The following is a 25,869-nucleotide window of genomic DNA, read 5'->3' on the forward strand; positions in this document are numbered from 1 at the left end:
TAAACTCGACCCTAACTACAAATAAGGTTTGTCGGGCTAACCCGAATAACCCGATTTGAAATTCTAACCCTATTGAACCCGTTCCTAATTACCTTATTCGGGTTAGGGTCGGGTTCGGGTTTTTTTGGTACCCCTAGATATAATGGTAGGTATCAAAACATTTTAATAGTTGAATATGGTGATGAGTTGACACCCACCACTATAATGATTAGTGATGAGTATAACATTAGAAGAAAATATGGTGTAATTTTTATTTATCAACATAAATATATATTAATTTGTCCTCATAATAATACATTTCAAACTTTCACTCAATCACAATAATTAACTTGAAAAAGTAAACGGATATCACTATACACATGACAAAACTTAAAAGCTCTGAATTTTTTATTTTTTTATTAAGAATAAAGTTGAAAATATGATGTCCATAGAATAATATGGTCATAAATTTAAGCAAAATGGGTCAACATTAGTTTCTTTTTTTGGTAATAAAATTGGGCATAGAGTGGATTGTGGTAAGGCTTTTGTCTAAAAATAGAAACTTCAATTCAAATGGATGTCTGAAAGTGAAAATAACCGTGACAGTAAATTACAAAACCACCCTTGCTCCCTTCGTGACCCAACGTTTTTCTCGATCTCACTAATGCTCTCACAACCATAGGATTCTCTGTTCCTCTCCACGTGGCACCATCTGGCAGTATGTCGGAGGGTTGTGTGGGTCACCTTGTTGCGTAGAACCGGTCTTATAGGGTGTGTGTGTGTGTAACCTGCTCTCGCCGGTAACCACTTGGAGCCTTTTACCGATCCATTCGGTAACAAGGGTCAATGAGTATAAACAGCTGGGGGGTTTAAGGCCATCGTTGGGTGGTTTTCAGAGGGTTTTTGTTTTTGTTTTTGTTCTGGTTCATGTTCATGTTCTTTCGATCGTTATATTTCAAGGATTTGTAGAGAGAGAGAGAGAGAGAGAGAGCGAAATTGAAAGAAGAGATTTAATTTGGAAGAAGAGATTGCGTTTCAAACAACATTATGTGGCGATGAGAAGACTGATCAAGAAAAGGGAAGAGGAAAAATTCTTCCTTTTTTCTAATGGGTTCTGTTTGATCGATGAAAAGTTTGTGAATTTGGGTTTTACGGTTTGAATTCTCTGGGAATTTTCCGATCTTCCAGAATTTGTTGTCCGGAATCTGAAGAAAATGTTTGGTGAATTCTTGGCAAAATCCCGGGGGTATTAAAGGTGTTTATTGAAACAGAACTTAAAATTTGATGAATTTCTTGACTTAAACTCAATCTTAATCGGTGAATGTGTTCTTATTATTCTCGATTTTTGATTCTGGTTGGTGCGATCTGACGTGTTATGTGTAGAATTTGTTTATTTTCGTTAGTAATTTCTGGTTATACGACGCGATCGATAAATTCTTCTTCTTTACTGATCATGGTGTTTGTTTCTTGATTGATTGATTTTTTTAATTATTCCATTTTTTATTCTTTTTTTATTATTTTGAGTTTAAGACGATTTTTATGCAATTGTAAGTGTCGTTTATGTGTTCGTATAAATGTCTCTATGCTTCTATCTTCTTCAGGGTTTTGTAAGGGTTTTGAATTTCCTTATGCCCTTTTCGTTTCTGCAATTTTTAACTTCGGTTTCTTTTTTCAACACTCCTCTTAGAATTCTAATTTCACGAATTGAGAAATACTGTGGGGTTTTAGAGCTTTTATGGATATGAAATATTGAAATGTTATTCTTACAGAAATATTGGTGTGTTTTGGTTTTACTAATTTGATCCGTTCACTTATGTAGTTGTTAATGCATATATGATTGATTTTAGATATTTGAATCCTTTTTTAATATGTTAAAAAAGTGCTTTCGATCATTCTTTTCATCTGATCTCAGGGATCTTGAATTCATTCATTAGAATAGGTTATTGTTACCTTTTCGGTTTCAAGAATCTTTAAATCTATACATGGGCCATTATAAATCGTTACCTTTTTTGTATCCAAGATCATGAAAAAGTTTCCCAATTTGGAGTAGATCAAAGTTAGGACCATTACATATATCATAGATTATCAGATTCTCTGAATTAAAGCATGTCAATTTTAACCATTTCATACTTTTTCTTTGGTGTTCTTCATATCTCCTATGATCTACCTGTAACATATTTCTCTCAACTTTCAGGCGTTTATTATCTTCAAAGATCAAAAAAAAAAAAAAAATCGCGTATGGCTTTTAAGTAGCTTCTTGATATGATCACTAAAATATGGTGTTGCAGAAGAGGTTAGAATATGGATTTAACGGCTATCAGGTGCCGCCAACTCCCCGGGCTGCCAGATCAGCCACTGTAAACGCCTCTTTCAATTTACCCTTTTAAATCTTTTGAATTTTATTCCTTTTTTTTTTTTTTTTTTTTTTTAAATTTCTGAATCTTTTCAGCGAAGGGTTCCATCATGGAAGAAAACCGAGGAAAATAACACTAATAACAACAACAAGCAAATGTGTGCATTCGATCTACTGGCGACAGTAGCCGGAAAGTTACTGCAGGAGGGTGGTGGTGGCGGTGGTGGTGGTGGACAGGAAGCTGAAACCGTTAAGACAGAAAAACAAATAGAGGATGAGTACCCTTCGAATGTTAATAATAATAATAATATTTGTGATCAAGGAAGCTGCAACAGCAGAAGCTTCTTTGTGTCTGAAATAATCTCACAAGCTCCTATAATGGATCCACAACCCGAATCCTATTCCGGACCTTCTTCAGGTATTACCGTTTCCGATTGCTCCGAGAAGATTCCAATTCCGGTTCCGGTTCCGGTTCTTTCCGTTGACAAAGTCAAACTCCCATTTAGTTGTAAAGTAGACGATAAGAATAGTAAACCCGTAACAAACGAGGTACCAAAACCTCATGTAGTTCATAATATAGATAACAATAACAATAATAACAACAATAATAATCGTGGTCATGGTCATGTTCATGTTCATGTTCATGGTCATGGTCATGGTCATGGTCATGATCATTTACCTTTGTGTCAAGATAATGTAAATTTAGTTGTTAGAGATGATGACGAAAACTCTTCCGGGGTGACTCGAGTTCCTAATAAATCCTTTAAGCCACCACCGCGTATTGGGGATCGAAGAATTAGGCGATTGTTGGCATCAAAATATTGGAAATCGGGTCCCGAATCGAACGATGAAGTTCATTGTGATGTTGGTGAGTGATTTGTGATTTTAACTATCGTGGATTTCGTGTGTGTGGTTTTTCTATAATTAGAAATGTTGTGAATTTGTTTTTTTTTTTTTTTCAGACGAGGAAATGAAAGGTGGTTTCCGTAATAGGAAAAGTTGCTATAAACGACCACGATCGTTGAAGGATTATCCGTTTAAAAAGAGACGACTTTATGAATTCGAATACTTCTCAAACTCGGACGATGTAGTTAATAGCGAGGATCAATCGAGTCCTCCTCGAAAAGACTCGATTGAAAATGGTTCGGGTTTTGGTGTCAAATCCACCGGAGGTTTGTTCCTTGTTTTATTAAAAAGAACTTGGTTATATGTGCCCTAAGGACAGTCCTCAGTGTGGGAGTTTCAGTTCCAATGTGGATTGAGCAATGTATACCTAATTTACACATCACATCACATGGTGCTCCTACTATTCTAGTATGTAGTCCAGCTCAGGGGTTGTTGGAAGAATAACCTTTTTCTTTTTGCATAAATTTGGTCATTTAGTTTTTTGTAACTTGCGAAGGTTGAATGTGTAATAATAGGTACGAAGACATCGGGACTTGTATCGAAGCAAAATCCAGCTTTTCAGACACGGGATTCCCATGGTAATTGAGCGCATTTCGTTTGAGTTATCGATATCTACTCATCGAATGAGGTTCTTATATCAAAGATGTTTTTGCTTTTACTCAGTGAAGCTCAAGATCAAATCTTTTCGTGTCCCCGAGCTTTTCTTTGAGTTACCAAAAACCGCAACCGTTGGTTACCTAAAGGTACATATATTATTATACATACCAAACTTATTGCTTATGTTACAATAATTAGTGTATTGTACTCATGGTTGACCTACATTGACTTTTCTACAGAGGACTGTTATGGAGGCGATGACTTCAATACTTAGCGGTGAGCTACACGTGGGTGTGATGCTTCAAGGGAAAAAGATTCGAGATGATGACAAAACTTTGGTACAAACTGGCATACACAATAAGCTAGATGCATTAGGGTTTACATTGGAGCCTAACCATTTGCAAGCTCCATCATCTCTAAGCCCAGGAGGAGATCAATCTTTTGCACCAAATCCTGTTACCCCTAAGCCGTTGATAAGGTAGGGGAATTAAATTAACTAATTATTCAAAAGTTGTACATATTGCTTTACGTGTTGTACGTTTTTGTTAGGTATACACCCGGTCCAAATGTGGCTAATCAGATGGTGATTCAACCGGAGGAGAATCCTCCGGTGACTAATTTTGGAAACTTGATTGAAAGCGATCATGACTCGGCACCATCGCCTCCCAACATGTCTTTTGATAACAAAAGTGGTTCGGGTTCGGGTTCAGATTCACGGGCTTTGGTCAGTGTCCCGGCTATGAACCCGCGGGCACTGGCGGTGGTCCCCATGAGGAAATCTAAGCGGTCTGAGGTGGCACAACGGAGAATCCGTCGACCGTTTTCGGTTTCTGAGGTGGAAGCGTTGGTTCAAGCCGTTGAAAAACTCGGAACTGGAAGGTTTATTTTTTAGCTTTTATTGTAATAAATGCAAACCATAAAAAAAAGATTTGATTTCGTGTAAAATTTAACCTTTTTTTTTTATTAATTTTGTTTAGATGGCGTGACGTGAAGTTACGGGCCTTTGATAATGCAAAGCACCGCACGTATGTTGATTTGAAGGTACATACATCGTGACATGTTTCTTTTGTCCTTTTACTATATTAGGCACACATTATTGCATGTCATGTCAGATACAATACTAATATTACAGTACAACCTGTTCTGATATATAATATTTGTGACATCTGTGTAACAATACATTACGCAGGACAAGTGGAAGACGCTGGTCCACACGGCGAGAATATCGCCACAGCAAAGAAGAGGCGAGCCGGTGCCTCAGGAGCTTCTAGACAGGGTGTTGGCTGCGCACGCGTATTGGTCACATCACCAAGCCAAACAACAGTTCAAGCAAACACCACAATCCGAAACTTGTCGGCTTCTTTGAATAAAAATCACATTTACATCTTAATTATCATACTTAAAAGAAAAAAGTAAAAGATGTGGGTTTTTTTTTGTTTTTGTTTTTTTTTTTTTTTTTTTTTTTCGTTCGGCCTCCCTTGATATCAGTAACTATCTATTGTTGTTATTAAATCTTTCATGTAAAAAGGTAACAAAAAATAGGGAGGAAGAATGGTAAATGTCGGGTGTAGTTTTTTTTTTCTTTTGTTAAGAAGCTCTCACGCATGCGTGGAGAGGGTTGGCGCGACGCTTGTAAATGGGTCGACCGAATAAGAGCTTGGTTAGTTAGATTCTTTATGAAAATGTCCATTCTTGTAAAGGGCATTTTATGTTTATTTTAGTTTTTTCTGTGTATTTTCCGGAAGTAATAGTAGGTTTATTTTGTTATGTTGTTGAATAAGATGACAAATTTATGGGAGTTTTGATGCATATGTGCATGTTTTGCATCTTAAGGATTTTTTTTCTTCAAATTATGAGTCCGTGAAAATTATTGGTATTTTTTCGTATTTTGGTTCATGTGGTTTGCAAAAATTCATACCATTAGTTATACTATTGGATTTTTGATAGGACAAGTCTTTCTAGTTTTCCAATTATTGCATCGGTGGTACCCGAGACACTTACCATCTATAATCATCCTTTAAATGAATGTTAAATGACTAAATTTTATTACTTTTTGTTTTTTCTATTTTATAGAAAGTTCTTTATAACACAATGAGCATTTATGTAAAATAAAAAAAAAACAATCACATCACCCCTCCACTATGAATCAACCAACCATTATTGTCACCACCGGCTCCACCATCAACACCAATTAACATCACCATTATCATTAATTACAATTAGCCCCATCACCAATCACCACAAGTTTAAACTTTTATTTTCTTCTTCCAAGCCCTCTTTCTTAGCACTGAGTTACGAAATCTTTAAGGATTAAGCCCTTAATGAAGAAATGAGAGATCTGCCAGTGACCACAACACAACCAAAGAATGACCACGATGTGGTGGAGTCCAGCTTTACGATGGTTTTGGTCCTGACGTTCCCATGACGTGGCCAAAGAGGGCCTACGACGTGAAAATGTCTTATATATCCGATTGTTTTGTCGTGGCCAAAGAGGGCCTACGACGTGAAAATGTCTTATATATCCGACTGTTTTGTCTGACATTCCTACGACGTGACCAAAAGGTCACCACGTCGTGGTGGTCGTGGACTTGGTTGACTGTTGACTTTTGACTAGTTTTACTTTGGGTCAAACTTGGAGGATTTGGGTTGTTGATTGAGGATTTATCTCTTCTGGTGTTAGTCGGTTTGCAGAATTGATTGGTGTAAGAGGTGAGAATGTTGATGTGTTTCTCCGTTTCTTCAGTTCAGGTGAGTTTCTTATTATGCCACATATCTCATTGTATATCCTTTGCATGGTAGGATAAAGGTACTATTAGAGTACAAATATGCTAGTTGACTACGATAACTCCTTGTTATGCATGTGTAGTTTAGAACACTTGGTGTCTTGGTATACTAGACTGATAAGGTCTTACCTGTTGATCGTATGATACTGTTAGGAGTTATGTTTGGTTAGGGTAATTGGGGAAGGCCAGTTATCAGGATTATGTATAATTGACCAACAACAGACTTAATTGATAAGTGGTCAATGACAGGGTAACTTGGGAAGGCTAGTTGCCAAGGTTATGTAATATGTCAGTATATGTTATTTGTTTATGTTACATGATTATGTAGTAATGATAGCTTTGGTTCTATGTAGTTTAAGTTGGATAGCATGAGAACTCTTGGTCTAATGCATCATTGCAATGTTCTTGTCTGATTGTTCTCCCTCGAGTAGATCATCTGTTCGATTGTCTAGTTGATCCCTAACTATATAAGACTTTATGAATTGTATGAAATACCAAGATCTGGCCCCTGACACTTGTATGTAAAACCAGGATTTGACCCCTAGCAATGACAAGGAAAGACCATGATTTGACCTATGGAAAGATATGATTGTAACACTATTATTCGACCCATAACATTCACTTGGGGTTAGAGTAGACCTATTATTTAATATATGTTTGTTATGTATGTTATATGCAGGTTGATAGGAGATTTGGAAGGTCGACCTTAGAGCCGAGGACTTTGTGTGGATGCATTATATGTATGGTGGAATATGTGGTATACTGGGGAACTCACTAAGGGGCTGTTTGGTAGCATCTGGAAGATTCATATCTGAATGATGCAGATGTCTGGATGATGTAGAGGCTCTTTATAAATCTGTATCTGAACAATAAATTGATGTTTGGTTAGTCATTGAATGTCTGCCTCTTAACAAGGAAAATGACTATTTTAACCCTCTAAACTATTTTTTGCTTATATAATAAACACATCATCCAACATCCAAATATGTCATATATACATCCTGAGATCACATTATTCTTACTATAACAATAACATTTATGTAAAGTTTGTATATGTCAATGACACCTGCAATCAATTTAGCTATGTCAATGCAGACACCTGCAATCAATTTAGCCACCAACATTCAATCAATTCGACAATAAAGTCGTTAAATAGGAACTGGTGCTATAATTTTAATCACCTGCACTCAATCAATTTGGCAATAAACTCATTAAATAGGAAATGGTTTGGAATTTGATTATGGATAAAAAAAACATATGCAGGTAACTTCAATCATCAAACTCTCTAACATACACTTGAAAACTAACTCTTAAATTTTAAGGAATTATGGATCCAAGCATCGATCCATTTATACCTATTAACTTATTGGACTAGTTCTTTACTATTCGACCAATATCATACCAATCGAAAAGTCGTCTTTGTAAATCACGCTTGATGCAACACCAATTTCATACAAAATCGAATACAATAAATAAAAAACGAGCATCAAGAACACAATTGCAACACCAATTTCGAGGAAGAAAAATAAATCAAAAAACTTACCGGTGAAAGTGGGAGGAGGCGAGGGGGAGGCGACGAAGGCGGAGACGAAGCAGCACTGCCGGAGGCTGGCAGGTGGAGGCGACGACGAGGCTGGAGGCTGGCAGGGAAGCCACTGACGCCTGAGGAAAAGGGAGGACTCATAGAAGCGCTCGATATGTAGAAAGAAGGAGAAGAAAGAAAAGAGGCGGACGCTTGTTGGTAGGCCAAGGACAACCGATGGAATTTTTTTTATTCATACTCCTTTTCTTGTCTTACCGAATCAGATCATTTTTTTGGCACATCTTACCCATTAAGAGGGGAACAAGGGTTCAACCAAACAGTCTGAATCTTAATGGTCTAGAGGCAGTCTCTTAATGGGATCATTAAGAGGGGAAACAAACAGCCCCTAAGCTTTATGCTTGCAGTTATGGATTAAATGTTTTATAGGTTGTTTGTGAGAAGAGCTCGGTGGGACTGTACACATGCATCGAAGTCAATGATTTCCGCTTTCCTGTAATTCAGCTATGATAATACTATGGATTCAAACAAATGAATGTTTCTTGTGGTTATTAGGTTGAACGTTTTAATCGGTTAACCTCTTTTAAAAAAGAAAACTCTCTTTGTAATTTTCAAGACGTTACAAGTTGGTATCAGAGCCTTGGTTTGAAGGGTTTGGGTGCACCTTATAGTGTTTATGAACTCAAACTGAGGACTGAGAGATTTTCTAAATAATTTTTTGAAAAAAATGCTTTTATTTAAGAAAACGATTCCTAAAAAAATTAACAACCGGCGGATGCGATGCATACAGCCAGTCGGAGCTCAGGAAGTAAGTGATTCCCAATATACTCATATGATTATGTATTTGTGTTATGAATTGCTATGCATGCTAGAATATAGGCAGTTGCAGGAGTGAGGTAAGACTACGATTTGGCATGTAGCATTCACTTGGGTTGAAATAGACCCGTTGGCTAAAATAGGTTGTTATAGGAGTGATGTAAGACTATGATTTGGCTTGTAGCATTCACTTGGGTTGAAATAGACACAATTGCTAAAATAGGTCGTTGCAGGAGTGATGTAATACTACGATTTGGCCCGTAGAATTCACTTAGGTTGGAATAGACCCGTGGGCTGACATAGGTCGTTGCAAGGGTGATCGTAAGACTATGGAAGGACCATAACATTCACTTGGGTTGAAACAAACCCGCCATTATGTGTTTAGTCATTCCTTTATCTAGACTTAGGGGCTATTAGATTCGTATTGATGTATACACTGGATTAGCCTTTGTTTATTGGGATTTTGTTTGGAGTTTCGTTCTGCGTCCATGTCTGAGGTTTTCGGCTTTAGCAGTTGGTCATGGATTCCCTTCTTTAGTCATTAATATGACGACGTCTGGTCGAGGAGGTCTTGGTTTGATCAGATATATGATTTTTAGTCAACAAGGTTGATGTATGAGGGTGGCCTTGTCTGCTTGGAATTTAGACATGTAACGTCCCAAAACCATAGTAAAAAAAATCCCATTTTTAAAACCATTTAACAATCCATAAATCATACAAAAACATAGTCATAAATCAGAGTATCCCAAAATCATCTATCAATAAAATGTCCAAGGATGATGTGCACAATCACGCCTTCGCCTTGCCCTGATCATCTGATGTACCTGAAACCATGAAATCAAACTATAAGCCAAAGCTTAGTGAGTTCCCCCAAAATACCTCACACAAAAATATAATAACAAGTACAATACATGCATATAGGGTTTGTTGGCCCGTGGCCTCAACCCAACCATCCATGGTTTGCTGGCACATTACCTCGACCCAACCATCCAGGTTTTGTTGGCATATTGCCCCAACCCAACCATCCAAGGTTTGTTGGTCTACCGCACAAAGCATTACCACCTCAACCCAACCATCCACGGTTTGTTGGCCTCCTGCCTCAACTCAACTGCCAATATGTCGACATATGTAATATATAAATAATAATCAACAACTACACATAATCATACAAATCTACCAATATAGCAGGTCACTGTAGCATAGCAACATCCTATATATCAGGATACATAACACAACCTAGTGGGCTGGCATCGGCGCCTTCGAACCACGAGTACAATGAGGAAAACTCACTTCACAGTCCAAAAGATAGCTGAACTGATCACTACTCCAAATACTGGCTCTACAGGTCACCTATACAACAAATAGAGACCCGACCTCAATCTACTACTCAAATTATTCCATTTGACCTAAAGTTAAACTTGGTCGACGGTCAAAGTTAACGGTTAACGGTCAATGTCCACACTCTAAAGCCATTCAACCATTCGTCACGCCGTGACCATCTATTGGTCACGTCATGACCTAGTAAAACAAAACAGTCGCGAATCTATCATTCTCATGTCGTGACACCCCAAGGTGTCCCTTCATGATGGTGTTTTGGACAAAATTGAACTTTAAGCTCTTAATTCATTAGGCCTTGCAACCAAAACAGTTGCGAATCTATCATTCTCTTTCCTAGAACACCATAAAAATCGTAGCTTTTCGGACATGCATGTCCCAAACACAAGCTAGGGAAAAACAAGGAAAAAATGGGATTAGGATCTCATGAAAGAGTCCTAAAACCTAACCATACTTCAGATCCAACATTTATCTCATCAAAGGAACATTGGAGATCCATAAAGTTGGCAACTTTATGGACCGCCAACACTATATCAAGCCTATGCATGAAAGATGGTGCATAAAAACCTAGATCTAAGCTTATAGAATCATAAATCATTGAACTTAGAAACTCACAAGGGTCCAGAAGGTGTGAAAATGGATGATGGGAAACTTGAATGATAAGTTGATGCACCAATCTCTATTTCTCCTTCTTCTTGGCTAGAAAACACCCAAGTGGATCTCAGAATCAACTATGGAGGATTAAGTTTCAAGGGGGAGTATTAGGAGGTGATGGAGGCTGATAATGAACCTTGGATTACAAAAGAAAACCCTAAAAGATCATGGGCTTGGGTTGCAACCTTTCTCACGTCGTGACCACCTATGTGTCTTGTCGTGAGCACTAATTTGATATGCGTTTGTCACTTGGTCTGTCACGTCGTGACCGCCCTATGGTCACATCATGCCACCTAATTTTCTCCAAAAATCAAGCTTTTGACCCCATAAAACCTTAAATTGATCCATCATGGAAAGACAGGTGTTACAAGACATGATCTTGGAATCTTCAAGTTATGGACGAGGAAGTCAGCCTTTCTCGATGTGGATTAGTCATGTGTGGCATCCTCTAATTTTCAGAACCAATTAAAACTTTTCTTTATGCTTATATTATGATTGATGCAGAAAATCCCAATACATTGGAAACATTTTGAGTACAATTGATTATCTCAATAAAATCCTAAGGATGTCATATCGATACAGAAACATAAGTTATAGCGTAAAGACCTAATTGTCCTAAACTCTATTACATGCTATCTCTTAATCACTCAACATCCTAATCAAGTTCCAATGGCTTAATTCTTGATACCTAATGCATATAAACTGAGTGAGTCAGGTTGGGAAACCTGGTGAGATACATAGGGATTTCAATGCCATAATATGATAATATTCCTTAATTATCATACATGAAAAACCAATGGTTACCAAATAATATAGATAAATTAGATATCTATAGAACCCTCTACCCATCCTAAATGATCCTTACATATCCTAGTCCACAATTATCAGGAAGTTTTATCTTACCCGATGAACCATTTAAAGGGTTTAACTACATAGCTAGGGGCTTCTTTACCCAGTGTAAGTCATAAAGGAACATGAGCCGTTAGATTATTTTAATGAATAGGATATTACCTTTCATCTATGTTTGTAGGTTATGAGCTTACACCATTAACATAATTTACCAGACCGCCTAGAATGGTCAAGTGTTTCCATCCTGTGGGGGATGACCAGACATACCATTAATAGTTGCCTGATTTGGTCATCCCAAGATGGAATACTGATATGTACCTCGGTACGGAGCTACCGTACATCGATACCTGAAAGTGTCACAAAACAGGACTCTACTCTCTATTCCTAACTTACACATTCTCCGAATGAAACTACCCATTATCAAACTTAATTGACTGAACATCCTTTATAAGTCCTACTTCTCTAATAGGCAAGACTACCGGGCTTATGAACTTTTCTTGCAATACTAACGGTAAGTTAGACAATCCTATCCTAATATCAACATATAGTATTAGGTATTAACATTTATGTTATCTTTCTTACTAACCATACTTCGATTATTTATTATCATGTAATCATATTATCTATATACTATAACACATATAGAACCATATATGGTTCGCACCTTATATATATATATATATATATATATATATATATATATATATATATATATATATATATATATATATATGAATGAGTTCTATGGAAAAAAAATAACTAGGGCAACACCTACCGGAACCAATAATCAAATGACACGTGTCCATTTCTTTCTTCACAAGTAATGTATTGTGGAAGTTATTGCAGAAGTGATATGTTGTCATGTTTTCATTGGTTCAAATATGTGTTGCCCTAATGATTCATTTTCCATATAACTCTTCCCTATATATATATATATATATATATATATATATATATATATTCCCACCACATATTCCATGTAATAATCATATAGTTCACAGATATTTAATACATTCAATAAATACTTGCATTAAAAATTATGTTCATGAAAGGGATTATGTACTCACTAGAAATCACTACCATAAGTAGATCGATCAGTATAATGACTTGGAATCACTTATAAATATTAATTATAGGTTCATAATAACTACTATGACTATAATTAAAAGTTACACTTAAATAAAATAAACGTATCTTAACTTACAAAATAATCTAGAGAAAACCAGGAATTATGCGGGCAGAAATTCTAATCCGGAAGCTTCTATTCATCGACTATCTAACACCATAGGACTTCACCGAAGGGGTCAGGAGCTCGAGAGTAAGGGGCTAAAAGCTAGAAAGTAATCTAGAGATATTTGGAAAAGAGTGTGAACAAAAATGAAGGAGAAATCACGAATATATAGGCAAGGAAGGGATGTGCGCCGCGCACAGATCAGGTGCGTGCCACACATCTGGTCGGATAAGGTGACATGACATCTTTTTTATGTTGACATGTACCAACATCCTGTGACAGGTCAGAGGCGCGCCGCGCATCTGTTTTGTGTGCAAAATTTCCTATTTTCTTAGAAAATTCATAACCTGCTCATATGATCTCCTTTTTGGACAGGTTTTATATCCACACATAGCTATCAAAGAGATCTACAGCTTTCATTTATACTCCATAGGCTAATTTTGACTTTATTTTTAAAGTTATATTTTTAACGGGCTTAGACTGTTAAAGTCCGTTAAAAATTCATAACTCTCTCGTGCAACGTCTGTTCTCGACTGTCTTTATATTTTTGGGTTTCTATTAATGAGATCTTCTATTCTCGTTTAAATTGTTTAACAATCAACCAATATAAAAGTCGATACCAGTGTTGCACATTGTTGCGCTGAAACTTAGAAAAATCATAACTTCCTCAATTGAAGTCAACATTAGACATTCTCTATATGTAAGGATTCACTTTTACGAACAGTACGACTTTGGTTTAGATTGCTTAGGCTAATAAGTAACCTATCAAAAATTCACTTATTACAATGCGCATCACCATGTCGGTTTAATTGTGAAGCATTGAAGAAGCATAAATTCTTCGTATGAAGTCGGATTTCAGTGTTCTTAACATGAACAAAATTCTTATCATAATTACTAAAACTTTCGTTAAGATTATTTATCCTAAATAATTTCCTACCAAAAACATAATTTATCGCTCGTCGATAAATTCCCCCAAAAGGCTTATACTAAATAGTTTGCAACGAGCAAGACTAGCGATTATCCTATTGGATTATTTTTAAATTATAATAATTATTACTTGTTATCCTTTACATGTCTAGCCCGAATTTGCGGGTGTTACATCGTGAGGTTTTGATGTTTGTTATTCGTTGGGTCGTGCATTTCTATAGTGTTGTTAATTATGAAGACAAATGAGGAATATGAAAGATCTAGTGAATCATTGTAAGAATCATGAACATGAAGAACACAAGAGAGTAAATAAATCTAGGTTTAAGCTCTCATTAGTTTTTGATAGAAAGAGTACAAATGGGTCTTGCTATTTCTCTCTCTAAAATTAATCTCTCCAAAATGATCATTTACATAAATGAGTGTTACTCACTTCCTATTTATAGGAAAGACAGCTCATTAGACAATACAAGAGGGTAAACACAAATTACACCAAGCGTGACTTTGCACCCTAACATTCTCCCCCTCAAAGTCAGGATTGGATTTCCCAGCTTCAATACCCAACGAGCTCGCGCGATCAAGACCAACCCCCCTCGAAGTAATATCATCTTCAAATCCGCAAAAGAATACCCGAGAAGCTCTGAATACCCACTCTTTATTCTCCCCTTTTATAATAAAAAAATGATTATAAAACCAATTAAGGGTAAGAAGCACCCGAGGAATAATCTTCACAAAACCCCCCCTTGATGTGTGCTAAAAACGAAACCACAAAATACTTGAATGGAAAAACAATCACGAAAAAGTTATGAAAATTTTCCAATTTTGTGAAAATTTTCAACTTTTGGGTGAGAGTTGCAAGAATTTCAAAAATCCGGGTAAAAACTGCCACTTTCAGAATTTTGCAAGGACCTGTTGCGCCAATGTAACATCCCCAAAATACGAGAGTAAAAATTTTATTTTTATTATATACAAAACATTCATTCATTCTTAATTAAAACATTTAAAAGTATACAAGGGTAAAACATTTATTAGAGTACATTCGCAAAATCACGAATTGTGGAAAACACGGGTGTATGCGCTGTGATCTAGCGGGGCCCTCCCCTTTTGAACCGAAAGTACCTAAAACCATAAACTACAACTGTAAGCATGAAGCTTAGCGAGTTCCCCAAAATACGATACAATATACAACCACAAAATATCATTGAACATACATATAGTTGCCATGGGCTCCCCCCCTCCCGGTGGTCTTTATCTATTATGTCATGGGCTCCCTCCATGGTCTTTATCTGGAATGCCATGGTCTGATATCCAATTGCTATGGGCTTCCCCCGGGGTCTTACATGCAAGTATCACAGAGACAACTAGCATTCCACATAACACGTAATGGGCTGACATTGATTGGTGCCTTGGACCCACGAATATAGTGAGAAGACTCACCTCGAATGCAGAAGGTCACTGAACTAAATCTCTAGCTACTGCCGTGATGACTTCCCGAGCTGTCAATACCAAAATAACACCCAATTAGCAATTGGGTTCCAACCTATGATCCATAATCCATGTTTGGGGTAAAATGACCATTTTACCCTTAACTCATCTTGAACCAAACTGAGGTCCAAGCCCAAAATTAAAAGGCGCAAAACTACTAGATCCATAAAAGCCCACTAATGGCCTAATTTTCCAAATTGGTCCTAACCCCATATGGGCCTTTCCTTAAATCCCATTAAACATATCCAAAACACACCTTCACAGCTATCCCAACAGAACCCCAAACAATACAAGCCCAAACGATAGCCCAAGCCCGAAATGACATCACAAGGCCCAATAAGGCCGAAAAATGTCCAATGGTTGACCCAAATCAACTTCTGGTCAAAGTTAAAGTAAAAAGTCAAGATCAACGGCCCGAGTTGACCCAACACGCCGAGTTATCCTTCAACTCATCATGTTTCTCCATGAACTACCAAGTCAGGAAAACCGAGCCATCTCATCGAGTTTATCAATAAACTCGTTGAGTCCTCCAGAAACCCAACATCTTAATACATTAAGCTGACATTTACGAATCTAAGAGCTTCAAAACTCAGTTCCCAACTAAAATGGCATTTAGAAGGGTAAAGTTTCCAGCTTTACCCTAGGAATCATCAAAATAGGTCCAAAACCCAAACCCTAGGCTTAAAAGGGTGAGTGCTTGATCATTAAGAACTTAATCATCAAAGACACAGCCCCAAAATGCAGGTCTGGTCCCTTAAAGCTGAATGGTCACATAAAGTTTCCAACTTTACATTAATGCATGACTACGAAAGGCTCTAAAGTTCAAAAGAGGCTAAAAGAAGGACTTAATGAATGCATGAATCCCTTAAGACCATAAAGTTGGAACCTTTATGCCAAAAGAGTTCATGTAGATCTTAGATCTGAAAGAATAAGGCTTTTGGGGTGTCCTAATCCCAACATTCATCCAACCCATGACTGATCAAAACAATTTAACCCAAAAGTGAGATATAAGCATCTAGCAATCAAGATAAGAACTTGATACCTCAAACTCCTTGCAAAATGGGTAGTGATTCTGGATCCAAGACTTCCTTCTCCAAGGTAGAAACTTCAAGATCTTCTAGCTCGTTCACAAAGCACAAAATGAACACCCAACTTTCTTCCAAGGTTCAAATACTTGACAATGGGGCTACAACTCGATTTAGGATTTTGATAACAATGGAGGTTGATAAGGAGGCCATCCAAAGGAGCTTAAGGCCTTTAAATAGGATGCACCACTCTAAAATTAGGGTTTCCGACCCAGCTGCCAACTCATCGAGTTGAGGCACCTTAACTCGCCGAGTTGGTTCATTAACTTTGCGGCCAATAACATCTCGACACGCTGAGTTAAGGCTCTAAATCGCCGAGTTCCAAGGAGAAAACTTAAACAACCTAGAACCAACTTCATACCAGATATCAAGCGTTACAGCCAAAAACAGTCTCAGATGCGAAACTTTACCCCAATTGCGAAACTGGGCATAAAATTACAATTCACATTAACTGAAGGGGCTTGAAATGTAAATTCTCCAATTTCTCAGAATTTTTAGTCTAATTTTGAAGTTGGGTAATTTCTGCCAAGTCTTCAAAACATCAGGTATGCGAAACGAAAAGTCTGTATTTAACACAAACTTTTATCCTAATGTCGAATGTGGACTAAAATTGCCAATTCTTTGAAAGAGCAAGGGTGTAATTCGAAACTATTCTTTTCTTCTACACTTTTTCGATTCCTATTCGCTTTTCATTCACAATACCGTTGAGAACAAAGCACATACTTTTGCTTTTAGTGAACAACAACTCGATAGCAATATGGGTCCTCGACAACGAATTCCAAACATTCACAAACTAACCCACATCGATTCACATTAACGAACCCTTGATAAGGAATCGATCATATACCCTTCGAAAACAAGAGTAACCCTTTGTTAACGAACTACAATCCATCAAATTTGATACCTATACTTCGTTTTTCAGTAATCCAAAACATCACACTTCGTTTTTGTTACTAACCCAAAACGGATTCGATTCCCAGTTTGTTTTCAACATCACAGACTTCGTTCTACTGATCTTCCTTCCGATTTGCAATCAAACAAACCAAAAGTCCCAATTGAATCCACCCATTTCGAAACTTCAAAGATCACCAATCGATATTGTCCTAATCGACCATCGACCTCAAGGCGTTGACCTTGATGTGTTCGATTTCAGCCACTCAACCTCAATTCTCAACTCCATTCGGCATACAAACAAATATCCCAACATCGACTTGAATTTCATACTTATTCCTTATTTCCAATTCATAGTCTTCGTCTTAATCCATTTCTCAACTCTCGATATCATCATATCCAAAAATCTCTATCAACTTCAAACAAACACCAATCAAAAATCAATATTCAAACATCGATTTCCATCCACTCGATGTCGAACGCAAGTACTTGTCGATTCCAAACCAATTTCTAGTGACAAGAAAGTCATAGCAACCATCGATCCTTATCCCCATCATTCGAAATCAAAACTTGAACCACTTCGATCATCAAACACAGAACAGAACATAAAAAAAATCTAATTTTGACTTTTTCTCAATTGACTTTCATCGCATTTGAATCGAAAATTTTAACAACATCAACATCCAGATTTAGTTATCCAAAATCGACTTTAGTTCCGTTTTGCTTTAATCCTTCGTTGATCAGAACATTCTAAAATCAAAATCAGTCAAAAATCGAAGTCGAACAATATTATCAACTATCGACTTCAAACAATGAACTCAAATAAAATTTCGATTCTATTGATATTGATTTTTATCTTTGACTCTATAAAGAACAAACGATCGAGAATGAAGAACGGACAAAGACGAAGTATAGAACTGAAGAGTATCAGTTTAACCTTTTGGGTTTAACATCATGAACAGGAATGGATTAAACTTTAGGCTCAAATGAGTAGGATGAACAATCAATTTCACTTGATTTTGGGCTTAAGATTTAATCAAAAGAAATTCATGTTTGTTTTGGGCTTGATCTAAAAAAAATATTGTTGGATCAACAATGGGTTACATCAGATCCAATGAGACAAAGCGATCAAAAATGAAAAACGCAAAATATGAATCGATAATCAATGATCGTTTTGGAATCCATTTGAGAATTTGAGGTACATTTTTTACGATTTGTATTTCATTTGCAACGAATGAATCAAATTTAGAAGATCTTGGTTCTTTTATTGGAACTAGAAAATCTGCAATTCGAACATTTTACCACCCACGATGCGTGTTGTACAACTCGTTCTTCGTGTTCTTCAATGATCTAAGAACATCTTCATAAGAACCATCAACACTTTTTGGTTTTGACTTCAAATTCAATGCAATACTTTGAGATTGTTGCTTTGGAACCCAAATTTGCTTCATGGATTTCGGCTTCACAACAACATTTGACGATTTTTGTGAATATACCCCCTTGTTCTTACGTTTGATATTCTTCTTCTTTTTCTTTCTCATCTTTTTGCATCTTGAAGATTTGAATTCAAGAACAACTTCATTCTTGACAGCTTCAACTTTGCAAGTTTGAATCAAATCTTTTGGAGTTTGATACTTGTGAATTTCTTGGATTGATCGCTTTCGATAAGGAATCATTCCTTCAAACGAATCACAAGAACACAAAATATCATCTGCTTGAACTCCAATTGAGCAAAAAACTTTTTCATCTTCATGAGAATCAAGTTGAATCTTCTTGTCATGAACTTCAAGAACATCACATTGAACTCCATAGTCTTGAACTTCAACACACTTAAGAGCATGAAGATCATTTGGGTCTTCAATAAGAGAAATGTATTTCTTATTAAACAAATCTCTTTCTTCTCCTTCCTTTTTATCACTATTACGGGTTAATATGGTCAAGGTGATTTTGGTTAAACATTCAATCTACACAAGTCTGTTGAGACATTAATCTTTCATGATCATCCTTCAAGCCTCCATAAGAAACCATATTACCCCATGAAACCAACCCGCTTAACAATAACCCACAAAATTGATTTTCCTTGACTTTTTATTTGACATCTTCAATGATCACAACCCAAAAATCATAATGCAAGTCCACCATCTTTGATCAATCGATAAGATCTTAGGTTTTTCTAGAGAGGGAAAGTTATTTTGAATTGGTTTTCTAGAGAGAGAAAGCAAAAATTACTTGAATTCTAGTGAAGAAAATCGAATTATGAATTGAATCAAGGATGAATTTGATTTCTAGAATCCAAAAACTCTCTAAACATGAAGATCAAAAATCAAATGAAGAATCACCAAATCTAGAATGTCATCATGGATCAATTCTTGATCAAATCAAGAACACCCACTCTGATACGAATTGTAGTGGTGTTGACTATGATGACAAATGCGGAATATGAAAGATCTAGTGAATCATTATAAGAATCAAGAACATGAAGAACACAAGAGAGTACATAAATATGGGTTTAAGATCTCATTAGTTTTTGATATAAAGAGTACAAATGGGTCTTGCTATTTCTATCTCTAAAACTAATCTCTCCAAAATGATCATTTACAAAAATGAGTGTCGCTCACTTCCTATTTATAGGAAAGACAACTCATTACACAATACAAGAGGGTAAGCACAAATTACATCCAAGCGTGACTTTGCTCAAGATTAGCTCAAGATGCTTGCAAGAGGCTTAGGGTTCGAGTTTAGCACTTTAGGGACAGTGGAGGCTGAGGGAATGAAGGTTGGACAAACTTAAGGTGTTTATATAAGGTGCAAACCCTAAAATTTAGGGTTTGCATCTGGCCAACTACGCCCAACGTACGTAGGGGCTTCCCCTACTTCGCGCTTCACCTTTGTACATTATGCGTATGCTATGTACGCCCAACGTATGGCCCTCCTCTCAACAATATGATATTATTACTTAAATAAGCGACAAAAGGAAGTACCTGGAAACTTGGGCATTACAAATCTCCCGCACTTGAATTAGACTTGGTACTCGAAGTCTGCTTCTACTGCTGGGAATAGCTTCGAGTAATGCTCCCTCATCTCGTCTTCTGGCTCCCATGTGCATTCTGAGCCGTTACGGTGTTGCCATTGCACCTTCACCAACTAGACCCTCTTGTTCCTCAGATCCTTCATCTCCCTGTCGAAATTTGCTACTGGCTTCTCTATGTAGTTCATGCGATCATCCACCTGAATGCCCTCCAAAGGAATCACCATGGAATCATCGACCAAGCACTTCCACAGCTGCGAGACATGGAAAGTGATGTGGATCTGTCTGAGCTCCTCCGGAAGGTCTAGTCGGTACGTCACCTTGCCCACCTGGGCTATAATCCTGAAGGGTCCGTTATATATGGGGCCCAACTTGCCCCGCTTCCTGGAGCGAATGACACCTTTCCAAGGTGACACCTTTGGTAGAACCATATCCCCGACCTAAAACTCTAGGTCTGATCGACGTCTGTCGATGTAGCTCTTTTGCAGACTCTGAGCCGTCCGGAGTCTACTATGGACTTGTTGGATCATCTCATTCGTCTTGAGCACCACCTTGATACTCCTCATGACACGCTGACTGACCTCACCCCAACATATCGAGGTTCTGCACTTCCTCCCATAAAGCATCTCAAAGAGAGGCCGGTCGATGCTGGCGTGGTAGCTATTGTTATAAGAGAACTCAGCCAACTGGAGATATGTATCCCAACTACCACCAAAATCCAAAATGCACGCCCGCAGCATATCCTCCAATGTCTGGATGGTCTGCTCGCTCTGACCATCCGTTTGCGGGTGGAAGGTTGTGCTAAAGTGCAGACGGGTACCCAGCTCATCATGAAATTTCTTCCAGAATCTGGAAGTGAACTGCACGTCTCTGTCGGAAATCACAGAAACCGGAACCCCGTGCCGATCCACGACCTCTCTGACATAGATATTTGTCAGATTCTTGGTAGAAATGTTCTCCTGGATCGGAATGAAGTGGGTGCTCTTGGTCAACCGATCCACGATGACCCATATTGCATCAACTCCTTGTGCCGTCCGCAGCAACTTAGTGATGAAATCCATGGTAATCTCCTCCTACTTCCACACGAGGATGTCCAATGGTTGTATCTTGTCATGAGGTATCTTGTGCTCGACCTTGACTTTCCTGCAGGTCAATCACCTCTTGACGTACCAGGTTACATCCCGCTTCATGCAGGGCCACCAGTAATCAGGACGAAGAACTATATCCATCTTCGTTTCCCCAGGATGGATGGAAAATCTGGATTTGTGCGCCTCCTCCATCAGGACTTGACGTACGGCGCCTGAGTATGGAACCCACACTCTACGATGGAGTGTTAATACCCCGCGAATATCATAATCAAAGGAGGAAATCTGACCCACAATGCACTCATTCTTATGGTGCTCCTCCTTCATAGCCTCCAGCTGAGCCTACCGGATCTGCTCCAGAAGCAGAGTCACCACTATCATCCTTAGACAGATATCATTGATCAGAATTGCGAATGCCTTGCAGCTAAGAGCATCAGCCACCATATTGGCCTTCCCTAGGTGGTAAAGGATCTCGCAATCATAGTCCTTCACCACATCCAACCACCGACACTGCCTCATGTCAGATTTGGTCGATCCATCAGGTACCTTAGACTCTTGTGATTTGTGTCAATAGTACAACGGACCCCATAAAGGTAGTCTCGCCAAATCTTGAGGGCGAAAACCATTGCCCCCAACTCTAAATCATGTGTCGGGTAATTTGCCTCGTGAGGCTTCAACTGCCTCGATTCGTACACGATGATATGCCCCCTCTACATCAAGATCGTGCCCAATCCCAAAATAGACACGTCACAATCGACTACAAAATCCTCGACACCCTCAGGCAGAGTCAAAATCAGCGCCTCGCATAACATCTGCCTCAAAGTCTCAAATGTTGCCTGCTGCTCAGGCCCCTAGCGGAAAACGACAGTCTTTTTCGTCAAACAGGTCAAGGGTACTGTTATCTTGGAGAACTCCTGGATAAATCTCTGATAATATCCAGCTAGCCCTAGGAAGCTTTGAATCTCAGATGGAGACTTCGGGACCTCCTATCTAATCACGGCCTCCACTTTGGCTGGGTTGACCAGAATATCGTCATGGTTGACAAGGTGCCCCAGAAACTGCACCTCGCGCAACCAGAACTCACACTTTGAGAACTTCGTGTACAACCCCTCCCTCCTAAGGGTATCCAACACTTCTCGCAGATGCTCCTGATGCTACTCCTGGGTCTTGGAATAGACCAAGATATCATCAATAAATACCATCATCGAGCGATCCAACATCAATATGTGCACGCGGTTCATGAGGTCCATGAACGCGACTAGGGAAATGGTGAGCCCAAAAGGCATCACCACGAATTCGTAATGGCCATATCGAGTCTGAAAGGTTGTCTTCTGCGCATAATCCTCCCTGACTCTCTTCTGGTGGTATCCCGAGTGCAGATCAATCTTGGAAAACCAAGATGCCCCTGAATCTAGTCAAATAAGTTGTCGATCCTCGGGAGTGGATAATGGTTCTTCACTATTAGCATGTTCAACTCCCGATAGTTAATACACATCTGGTGCGACCCATCTGTGACATCCCCAAAATCTCGGCCAGAAAAGACCGATTTTTCATTTATGCTTTTAAAATAATTTCAGAGTAAATCCTTTTGATTTGAAAGAGTTGCGGAATTTGTTCCCAAAAACAAAACGTGTTAAAATAATATTTACCAAAGCATTTCATAAAGAAATGTGTTTTCATTATATAATCAAAACTCGGGATGTCATGTTCCGATACAGACCATAAAGCATAAACGATAACATTACAAGTCATTCAACAATTATATACATATACAGACTTGTAAACAAAACAACTTGATGATTCATCCATCTCATGCCCTTGTGCCACTTCCTGTAATACAAATAAACTGAGTGGGTCAGGCTTGGGAGCCTGGTGAGCATATAGGGTTTTCAACCCACAATAAATAATCATATTTAACTTCCACCAACCAACAATAACCCAATTACCCATTCCCGTTATTCTCACTTTACGTCCCTAAGACAACTAACATACGGGACCTAGTCTAAGAATATTTCATCGGGGCGACAACACATGCTTCGGGGGTTCCTCAGCAATATAAGTCAAATAAGGCAACCATGAGGGGGATGGAATACAACGAATTAACACCCAAGTTCATTAACACCTACAGGTTATGAGCCTGCTAGTGTTCCACTGGACTGTCTAGAAAAGTCCGTGGTCGTCATCTAAATTCCACTAGATGACTGGATCAAAACAACATCGAGGCCTCTCATCTGTTTATTACACACCAACTATCTACCCGTGTTCTACCCAACATATTAGTAGATAAAATATACATTTTTATACATAGTTTTAAAACCTGTATAGCATGCTCAATCAATACATTTTCCACATAACAGATGAGGCGCACACACATAACACGTATTTCATAGAGAAATAATCAGATCTATAAGATAGAAGAAAGTGAATATACATTCACACACATAACAACAAAATATACACATAACATGTATTTCGTATAAAATACTTCATAATTATGCGTTAGAAGAAAGTAACTACACACTCACTTGATCAGTAGATGATCGGACAGCACTACGGCTTATAGAAGTAGTATTCTTCGGCAGATCTGGAAGATCTTCACAAAAACCGGACTCCTCGTGGGTAGAGCTTCGGCTCGGGAATCTTACTTCTCGGGATCTTCGGGACCTCGGGACTTGCTTCGGGGCTCGGGAATGATACCGGGACTTCGGGATAATTCTTGCACGAAAAACGATGCAAAAACGCGAGAAAAGGGGAAGAAATGAGCAATGAACTCGGTTGCCCTCGACCTCCTTTTATAGGGGCTGAAACTTCAAATTAAGCTAGGCATAATATGAAAGTACGCTGGGCGTAACGACGATAAGGTCGCTGACTCCCCCAAGGATAATATCGGTTAATTTAAATTTAAATTAAATATCGAAAATATTTAATAAACTTCAAACATTCATATCTTCCTCATACGAACTCCGTTTTCGACGTTCTTTATATCCCCGCGTAGGTGAGACTACGCTCTACAACTTTCGTTTAGACTTCGTCGGCTAATTTTGATTTTATTTTTATTATTTATTTTTAGTAGGCCGGGACAGGAAAACTCCGTTATAAAATCATAACTTCTTCATCCGACGTCCGTTTTCGTCTATCTTTTTATTTTTTTACTCCTATTAACGAGACCTTCGATTCTCGTTTAGATTGTTTCGGCTAAAAACTGCTCGATCTCAAATCGAGTATTCGGGCTGCATACTGCTAAGTCGAAACTTCGAAAAATCATAACTTCCTCATACGAAGTTAGATTTGGGCGTTCTTTTTATGCACGCTCTCGGTTTAATGAACTCTACGACTTTCGTTTAGATCACTAAGGCTAAATATTGCTCTAACGTAAATTTCACTTTTTACGTCATTCAACGTTGTCGGTTCTGTCGCGAAACTTCGACAGGTCATAACTTCTTTGTTATAACTCGGATTTCGGCATTCTTTATATCTCCAGAATCCTTGTTTCAACCACTACATCTTTATGCAAAGATATCGGGCTTATCTCACACTTCAATTTTGACGCTTAGTTTTATCATTTATTAATTATATCTTTATAATTAAGTAATAAGCACACAAATACACATAATTCACATAATACTCAAATATTTCATCATTAATACTCCAAAAAGAGTTACAAGGGTTAACCTAGACTATTACATCAACAATAATGCCTAGCATGAAAACGCGGGCGTTACAATTCTCTCCCCCTTAGGATGATTCCGTCCCCGGAATCACACATCAACAAACAAATGCGGATAGCAACTCAACATGTCACTCTCCGTTTCCCAAGTGAGATTTGGCCCATTCGAATGTTTCCAACGACCAAGCACTAATTCGGCCATCTTGCGTCGCAACTTCTTAGTCTTTCGGTCAACGATTGCCTCTGGTTCTTCAATTAACCTCTTGTTTTCATCAATTCTCAATTCAGAAATTGGAATTATATCAGGAACTTCTCCCGTGAACTTCCTCAAATAACACACATGAAAAGTGTTGTGAATTCCATTCAGTTCTTCGGGTAATTCGAGCTTGTAAGCTTGGTTCCCAACCCTCTGAAGAACTTTAAACGGTCCAATAAACCTTGGACTCAACTTTCCCCTTTTACCAAATCTTATAAGTCCCTTCCACGGCGAGACTTTAAGCAAAACCGAATCTCCAACTTCGAAGGTCATTGGCCTTCGCTTCTTGTCAGCATAGCTCTTTTGACGATCTTGAGCTGCTAACATTCTTTCTCTAATTATTTTCAACTTTTCAGCGGTTTGATGGACCATCTCGGGACCCATAAACTGCTTTTCCCCAGCCTC

General features: G+C 38.1%; 1 protein-coding gene across 1 annotated transcript; it reads left to right on the forward strand.

The window, feature by feature from the left end:
* Positions 1 to 661: 661 nt before the first annotated feature.
* LOC145055254 (telomere repeat-binding protein 5-like) lies at positions 662 to 5,646 on the forward strand. Its single transcript, XM_079003550.1, has 10 exons — positions 662 to 1,234; positions 2,174 to 2,336; positions 2,429 to 3,200; positions 3,295 to 3,504; positions 3,754 to 3,816; positions 3,902 to 3,981; positions 4,075 to 4,313; positions 4,385 to 4,714; positions 4,813 to 4,876; positions 5,025 to 5,646. Exons 2-10 carry the CDS (start codon positions 2,256 to 2,258, stop codon positions 5,199 to 5,201), a joined length of 2,016 nt encoding a protein of 671 aa, XP_078859676.1. The 5' UTR covers positions 662 to 1,234; positions 2,174 to 2,255; the 3' UTR covers positions 5,202 to 5,646.
* The last annotated feature ends 20,223 nt before the right edge of the window (positions 5,647 to 25,869 follow it).

The sequence above is a fragment of the Lactuca serriola genome, chromosome 5 (assembly GCF_051521515.1).
Source record: "Lactuca serriola cultivar US96UC23 chromosome 5, Lser_US96UC23_V15, whole genome shotgun sequence".
Classification (NCBI taxonomy): Eukaryota; Viridiplantae; Streptophyta; class Magnoliopsida; order Asterales; family Asteraceae; genus Lactuca; species Lactuca serriola.

Bases quoted from the DNA above. Each gene is read 5' to 3' on its own strand.
- LOC145055254 (XM_079003550.1), top strand. From the start codon at position 2,256: ATGGTGTTGCAGAAGAGGTTAGAATATGGATTTAACGGCTATCAGGTG. The intron at 2,337-2,428 runs GTAAACGCCTCT...GAATCTTTTCAG, and splicing joins GGGCTGCCAGATCAGCCACT to CGAAGGGTTCCATCATGGAA. The intron at 4,715-4,812 runs GTTTATTTTTTA...AATTTTGTTTAG, and splicing joins GAAAAACTCGGAACTGGAAG to ATGGCGTGACGTGAAGTTAC.